The sequence below is a fragment of the Natator depressus genome, chromosome 5 (assembly GCF_965152275.1).
Source record: "Natator depressus isolate rNatDep1 chromosome 5, rNatDep2.hap1, whole genome shotgun sequence".
In the NCBI taxonomy this organism is placed as follows: Eukaryota; Metazoa; Chordata; order Testudines; family Cheloniidae; genus Natator; species Natator depressus.
This window is the reverse complement of record NC_134238.1, coordinates 96,414,131-96,422,356: the sequence shown is the minus strand read 5'-3', so window position 1 is coordinate 96,422,356 and position 8,226 is coordinate 96,414,131. Positions and strand designations below refer to the sequence as shown.

The following is an 8,226-nucleotide window of genomic DNA, read 5'->3' as shown; positions in this document are numbered from 1 at the left end:
ACTCATATACAGCATAGGACAGGGGTGGACAAACTATGGCCCGCAAGCCAGATCCGGCCCGCGAGCCGTTTTAAGACAGCCTGCGAGCCACACCACACGGCTCAGCCCCGCTGCGGCTGGGGTGCTGGGTTGGGGGTCGCACCAATGGCTCAGCCCCACTCCAGCCGGGGAGCAGGGTTGGGGTCACACCACGCGGCTCCTGGAAGCTGCAGCATGGCCCCACTCCAGCTCCAATGGCCCCTTCCGGCACTCCAATGGGAGCTGCAGGGGCGGTGCCTGCGGATAGGGCAGCGTGCAGAGCCGCCTGGCCAAGCCTGCACATAGGAGCTGGAGAAGGGACAATACCACTTCTTCCGGGAGCCGCTTGAGGTATGCACCGCTTGGAGCCTGAACCCCTGAGCCTCTCCCCACAGCCCAACCCAGCCCTGATCCCCCTCCCGCTCTCCAAACCCCTCAATCCCAGCCCGGCGCACCCTCCTGCACCCCAAACTTCTCATTTCCAGCCCCACCCCAGAGCCCGCGCCCCCTCCCACACCTCAATTTTATGAGCATTCGTGACCCGCAATACAATTTCTATTCCCCGATGTGGTCCTTGGGCCAAAAAGTTTGCCCACCTCTGGCATAGGAACTAAGGAAGTAGCAACCAGTCCATATTAAGGAAGGGAACTACCTTATCAGCTTACCAAGGGTACAAAAATGCCTTCCAGTGCAGGGTAGGAATTTGAACAGAGCATAGGTGCTAGTCAGCATATGTAGCGTAAGAATCACAGCCCCGTTAAAACTGGGTGTATTCTACTAAAATTGTCAACTGCTCTCCTACTGGTTACGGCTCATGGCTGCAGGCTGGGGCCCCAAATTTACCTTCTGGGACCTACTAAACAAACCTGAGATGAGAAGTACTTTTTATACTGGTTACTGTTCTTGCCTTATACAAATTGTTTACTTGACGCTTTGCCAACAAACTGTTGTCTCCTTGGCAGTTCTCTCATAACTTGCACTGGAAGAGTGCAAAATATGTTTTAAACTCCAGTCGTCATGCAAAGTATGTAGCCTACCCCATTACTGTGTTCCCACATTAAATGGGTATATCTCTTGAAACCTTGCAACTCCTTTTTTTAAATTAAAGCAATTTATTAAGGACAAAAACCAGTGTGTAACCAAGTTAACAAAGTCTATGATTGTCTATCATCTTGTACTTTGTGAATAGTATGTTTGAAAAAACTGAATTCTCTGTGACATAATATAAATACAATGATGTGATCTTTTTCTATCTAGCCATAGATCATTTTTTGTACATTGAAGAAAAAAGGAGGACACACACAACACTTTTCAGAATTAAAATAGCCACATGCTTCCTTTCTTATCTGATGGTGTCAGGTCGCCATTGTGCAAGAGCACACTGGAAAAGTGCCACAGCAGAAGTGGTTTGCTGTGGTTTCATTTTAGCAATATCTTGTTGGCTGAGTTTTCATGCTGATAAAGCAAAAGCAGGGTTGATACAAGAAAGAATAGATGTGTAAGAAAGAATAGTAAATATGGCAGGAGACCAGCTTGGCTTAACAGTGAAATCCTTGCTGCTCTTAAATACAAGCAGCAGGCGGCGGCTTCGCACTCAGGCCCAGGGAGGCGGAGGTGAGCTGGGACGGGGGGGCGTGAGGAGGGCCGCTCGCACCGCAGCAGGTAACCCGGGGTGGGGGGGGCACGCAGGAGAACCACTCCCCGCCCCAGCTCACCTCCGTCACCCTCGGCCTGAGCGGGAATCCGCTGCCTGCTTCTCAGCGCTCCCCGGCTTCCCGCTGAACAGCTGACTCGCAGGAAGCGGGGGGGGGGGGGGGCGCAGAGAAGCAGAGTGGGGCAGTGCTTCAGGGGAGAAGGCGGAGCGGAGGTGAGCTGGGGCAAGGCGCGGAGCTGCCGGTGGGTGCTCTGCACCCACCAAATTTTCCCTGTGAGTGCTCCAGCCCCGGAGCACTCATGGCGTCAGTGCCTAAGGCACCACTTTTGATGTGATCAGTGGGGGGAGCGGCCTCTCCCTGCTCCCCCCTAGCTACGCTCCCCCGCCCCTAGGAGCCAGAGGGACCTGCCAGATGCTTCCTGGGAGCTTCCCCAGGTAAACACCGCGGGGACTCCCCACCTTGCCACCCAGCAGGTCCCTCTGGCTCTTAGGGGTGGGATGGGCACCCACTACGGTGGCCCACGAGACCCTCCTGCCTGGTTCTGGGGGCAGACAGGGGAAGGGGGTGGATCGGGCAGGGGTCCTGGGGGGGAGGTCATCAAGGAACGCAGGGGGTTGGATGGGGCACAAGTCCCGGGGGGTGGGGTGGGCGAGGTGAGGAGGGAACTAGTTGTTAAGATTTTGGCAACTCATCACTGCATGTAGCCAGTGCACCTTCCACACGTGTTTTTCGCTGAGCGCTGCTACCAGAGTAGCAGGTGTATGTGTGTGTGTTTGGGGATGTGTTTGCATCCCCGGGGTGCATCATTGCCAGCTCCCACTCCTCCTAATTAGCAAAATATGCTACGCCCAGCCCAGATGCTCAGCAAGTAAGCGGACTATGTCCTCTTCAGGCAGGAGGAGCTCGGCAACCTGTAGCGTTCAAGGCTGACTCGGCAGCAACGGGGAGAAGGAAGGAGCTTTCCAGCGCCAGTAACCACTCCCCAAAGGGAAAGTCATTAGGGGGTGGAGAGACAGCGCTCGGTGCAGGGGGTGCTGCTATTGGTACGCAGGGAACAGACACCAGCTCCTGGGAGCAGGAGGCAGCCAGGCAGAGCGAGCGGCAGCGGCAGCCCCGAGCAGCAGCCCGCCCCTGCCCGAGCCTCGTCTTTCCCCGCGGCAAGTCTGAGCGCCACCGGCCGCCTCCCTCCGGGCACCGCCATGGGCTCCCCACAGAAGCCGCCCCTCGCTCACCTCTTCAAAGGCACCTTCGTGCACGCCAGCCGCTCCTCGCCCATGACCGTGCTGCACGGCCACCTGCTGGGCGTGGGCGACGACGGGCGAGTGAGTGCGAGGCGCGCGGGGGGCGGGCGCTGTAATCCCGGGGGCACGTGTGGGAAGGGGGGGGCGGCTCTGTGTTCTGTTGGCGGGCGTGGAGGGGCTCGGTAATCTCGAGGTGTGCAGGGAGGGGTGTACGGTATTGCACTGAGTAGGAGAGGAGGCATGTCATACTGGGGTGCCTCGGTGGGGGTGTGCATAGTAGTGGGAGGATACAGGGTTGGGGGGTTTTGCATGTGGTGCCATGTGGGGGCGAGATGGGTTTTCGGTAGCGTTGCATCTGTGTGTTCTAGTGGGGGTATGTACATGCCTGCCACCTGTCAGGTTAACAGGTGTGTGGTTAACGTGGGCGCATGCATGCTGTGTTTTTGAGTGACTCTCCTTGTGATGTTGCAGTGGGGTTTTAGCCGAGGAGGGCATGAAGCAGAGTGGCCTGAAGAGCTGTCAAAAACCAGACATAAATGATGTGGATGAATTTTTGGCGTATCTCTGCCTTTCTTTAAGAAGATTTGAAATGCTGTGGCATATTCATTTCCAGCTACACAGATGTCTCCCGAAGTATTAATTTGCTCTCACTTGTGGCTTGAAATTGTAATTTGATTTCTTGAGTCAATTCTCTGCAAAGGGTGGGAGGAGGGGGAAAAGATGTTCAGGCTCATTTTTGCTGCAAATCTTTAGGAAGCGGTTGAAAATATTTAAGGAAACAAAGTAAATAGGGGGAAGCAATAGAAGCAAATATTTTATGATCGGTAGGCATTAGCTAGAGGTAACTGGTAATTCAAAGAGTTAGCTTCACAGACAGGATAAACTACTTGGCATCTTTGGAGGAACCTGCCCATGATGTATCGATTACTTTGTTTTCACTGTTTTCAAAACAGCAGTTAATTTGGACCATAAATGTTTCCTCCAGTTTTTAATTTTGATTTTCCATTCTCAGTAAAAATAAAATTCAGAATATATCGTTTTAAATTATTTCTAGAATAGCACATAACTCTTTGTGTAGTGTTGAATAGTCTCCCTAGACCGGGATGGCCAACCTGTGGCTCCGGAGCCACATGCGGCTCTTCAGAAGTTAATATGCGGCTCCTGGTATAGGCACCGACTCCGGGGCTGGAGACATGGGCGCCAACTTTCCAATGTGCCGAGGGGGTGCTCGCGGCGCAACCCCTGGCTCTGTCACAGGCCCTGCCCCCACTCCACCCGTTCCCGCCCCCTCCCCATAACCTACCGTGCCCTCGCTCCTCCCCTTCCCCCCAGAACCTCCTGCACCCCACGAAACAGCTGGTTGGGAGGTGTGGGGAGGGAGAGGGAGGTGCTGATCGGCAGGACTGCCAGTGGGCAGGAGGCACTAGGAGTGGGAGAGCTGATGGGGGTGGGGTGCTGACGTATTACTGTGGCTCTTTGGCAATGTACATTGGTAAATTCTGGCTCCTTCTCAGGCTCAGGTTGGCCACCCCTGCCCTAGACATTTTCTCTTGTCAGAAACAAAAATGTACATACAAAGTAATAATTGACTGGTGATTATACAGAGCTTTGAAAATAAAAAGTACTCTGTAAAATTAGAATTATTAATATAACTGATAGATTACTGATTCAGTTATGTGAGCCAATTAAAAAAAAGAAAATTATTTTTATTAATTGTGCAAGATCAAATATGATGGGGAAGCTATGTTATTGCCCTAACAGTACTAAATGTTGGCCTCAATCCTACAATGAGCTCTGCACAGGTAGATCCTTGAGCCTTGTGGAATCCCACTGACTCCAATGTAGCTTCATGTGTAGATAAATTATAGAAAGATCATTTTCATCACCATTTCCCCTTTTTGTTATAAGGAGGAATACAGCAATTTATGTCTGGCTTGCATGAAATTTGACAGGCATGACTAGCAGACTTTGAAGCCCTTAAAAACACACTCCCCCTCCCACGCTTCTTATTTTCACTATTACCTGAACTTTGCACTTTGATCTGACTGGGTTTTCATGAAATACAGATTTGATTACAGGATTAGGACCTAACTTCCTCTTTCATGAGCCATTGTGGGAGCCTTCTTATGGCTCATTAACGGTTGGTGTAAAACTCACTGAAGTCAATGGAAAGACTCTTCTTAACTTCAAAGGTCTCTGGCTAAAAAGTTAAATTTCTATACATCGGGGTGGCTGCCAACCAAAGACAACATAGTTGAGTGAGTGGTTAAAGAGTTTGCTTAATATATTTCAAGGTTAGTGAGTTCAATACTTTAAACTTCTACTGTTATATTTTATTATTGCAGTGTCCACTGAATCACTGTATTTTCCCCACACATAGTGCCTGATTCTGCAGTTTTAATTCATGCAGAGCTCCCATTGGAATCAGTGATTGTGTAAAGACTGCAAGATTAGAAACTTGATTAGCCTTATCATTCAAATATATTCTGTATATTTGGGAAATATTTCAATATTTTTGTCGAGGAATTAAAATATAAGACTCTCTAAAATGGGACAGTTCAGACTCACAGAGCACATCAGGGGTCTGTGCAGGAATCTCATAGAGGTCACTGCAGGAAGGAGTGAGTCCTGGGGAGGGATGTGAAAGAGAAGCTGGAAGTCATGTGACCCATCGGAAGAGGAAGAGACTCCCATGCAGAAGGGAAGGCGTGGAAGGCAGTAGAAAGATGATGGCGAGAAGGTTACAAAGGGGCGGTGAGAGGGAGGGCTTGGGCTGAGCAAAGTGGAAGCAGGAGGGTAGGAGCTGGGTAGGGTCTTAGAGAGGAGGAGAAGTCTGACCCGGATGCAGAAAGCAGGAGAAGGACATTGGAGACTCTGAAGAAGTGAGTGATATGAACAGAACAGCAGAGGAGAAAGGTGATTTTAGCAGCAGCACTTTGGCTGAGCCAAGTGGGAACACGTCTCAGCTGGGCCAGAGACAAGGCGGTTGCAGGAGTCAAGGGGAGAGATGACTTAAGAAGGGAGCAGAGTTAGAAGACCAGAGTATTCAATGGCAGCTTGGGTGTGGGCATCATGGAGGTTGCATGCTGGGGAGGTCTAGGACAGAGCAGTAGAGAAGGAGGGGATCAAGGCAGCACGAACTGATGGCAATGAATCTTATTTTCCTTTGCATCCAGTTGGCCTGGGTGGGGTGGGAAGGGGAATTCCCTGAGGCCTGTAAAGCTCTTTGAGATCTTCAGCTAGGTGGTGCTGTAGAAGGACAGGGCATTTTGGTTCCAGGATAGAGAGTAAGTTCCTGCCCCTCCCACCCTCTACTGCAACAGACAATTCTGGTGGCTCCTAAGCAATCACAAACTTTAGCCTGGGAAGGGTTGTGGCACTGCACGTGCAATCAATACCAAAATTTCCAGGGATGTTCAAGGCACCAATAGACAGAAGCCTAATGATTTTGGTGAAAACCAGAAAACCATAGAAGATTGATTTTCACTGGTGTGAGAGGAAAATCAGGCCCACAGAGTGCTCCTTTGGTGCTGAGTGAAGGTAATACCTGTGGTGCCCCTGCTGTGGCCTACACATATTGCAGGCAGCTGCTTAAGATGCTGCTCTCCCTCTTTGGGTGTACAACTCAGCCTCCATAAGCAGTGAAGTGTGCAACCCTTGAGAATGACAGTTTGCATGCCCTTTGCATCAATGGGGGACACACCTAGCTTTGCCAGTGACACGGCACACTCAGAGGGGCGATGGCTGGGTGGTTTGGGTCATAGGCAGGGTCCTAATCTTCCTACACACAGCCAATTCCCAGAAGTCAACGTTAGGGGAGGAGATACTACATCTTTTTTTGGCCATGTTATTGCTGAACTCCTCCCTCCTGGAGGTATTATCCTGTCTGTCTCTGCACTATGCAAGCATAATGCTTTCAGCTACTGCCATGCAGGCCCTATAGCTCACTCCTTCCCTGCATGCTTCTAAGAGTCATAACTAAGCCCCAGAGCTGCGAGATCAGGCACACAGAAAGCACTCATGCTCTGGAAACTCCACTGCTAAGGTTGCTCCAGCAACATTAACTCATTTTTATTACATATTCTGTGTATTTTAAAAGTTAATAGTAAAAGTAATACATTAATGTTTATAGTTAAAGGGACTTCATATAGATAGCTGACTTTAGCATAGCTAGAGCAACCTTAATTTTGTAATTCCTTAACCTTTGAATGTTTACTGACAACCTTCATATTTCAGTAAACATTCTTTTGCATTTAAGTTCCTATGGTTTATTAAAAATAATAAAAAGTGGACCATAACTGGCTTGTGTAATTCACAGACATTTCTGTCTTCACCAGACAATTTTGCGAGGGCCGTTTTCTGCTATTTGTCTTGTGTAGCATATAAGCTCTGCTGGCTTGACCATCTCAGTTTATCAGTTCGTTGAGCCAGCAAATGTTTATCTAACCAGGTTTCAGAGTAGCAGCCGTGTTAGTCTCTATCCGCAAAAAGAAAAGGAGGACTTGTGGCACCTTAGAGACTAACACATTTAGTCTGTAGCTCACGAAAGCTTATGCTCAAATAAATTTGTTAGTCTCTATGGTGCCACAAGTACTCCTTTTCTTTTATCTAACCAGTTGCTCATTTAACAAGCTATGCAAAGATGTGCAGTATGTTGATCTTTAAGTGGGCAGCTAACAATTTAATGGAATGTAACACTGTGCATGCTCAGTTGTGCATTTTCAAATGTGTATTCAATTAAACATGATAGTGTGGGGTTTTATGATGGTTTTATTAGCATGAATTTAGAATGACTGCTTTGCAGTAGTTATACAAGTCATCCAAAACAAGTACCAAGAAATCCACTTCTTTCTTACCAATCATCCTATATTCTGTTTATTTCATATTTTACAGAGGTTTTAGGGTTGTTTTTTTAATGGTCCTAATTTTTTCATCTCCCTGCACTCAGACACTTTAAGGTTAGAAAGGATCATTATGATCCTCTAGTCTGACCTCCTGCACATTGCAGGCCACAGAACCTCACCCACCCACTCCTGAAATAGACTCCGAACCTCTGGCTGAGTTACTGAAATCCTCAAATCCTGGTTTAAAGACTTCAAGTTACAGAGAATCCACCATTTACACTGAGGCAAGTGACCCATGCTGCAGACAAAGGCGAAAAACTCCCAGAGTCTCTGCCAATCTGACCCATGGGAAATTCCTTCCTGACCCCAAATATGGTGATCAGTAAGATCTTGAGCATGTGGGCAAAACCCACCAGCCAGACACTTTGTAGTAACGCAGAGTCCTACCCGTTTAGCATCCCATCGCTG

At 49.1% G+C, this 8,226-nt stretch overlaps 1 protein-coding gene across 1 annotated transcript in view; it reads left to right on the top strand.

Moving 5' to 3' along the window:
* The first annotated feature begins 2,604 nt into the window (after positions 1-2,604).
* The window catches only part of GDA (guanine deaminase), a 49,321-nt gene continuing 43,699 nt past the window's right edge, over positions 2,605-8,226 (top strand). The window contains exon 1 of the mRNA XM_074953243.1: positions 2,605-2,995. Coding sequence (XP_074809344.1) covers positions 2,873-2,995 — 123 coding nt within the window. The 5' untranslated portion in view covers positions 2,605-2,872. The remainder of the gene's footprint in view (positions 2,996-8,226) is intronic.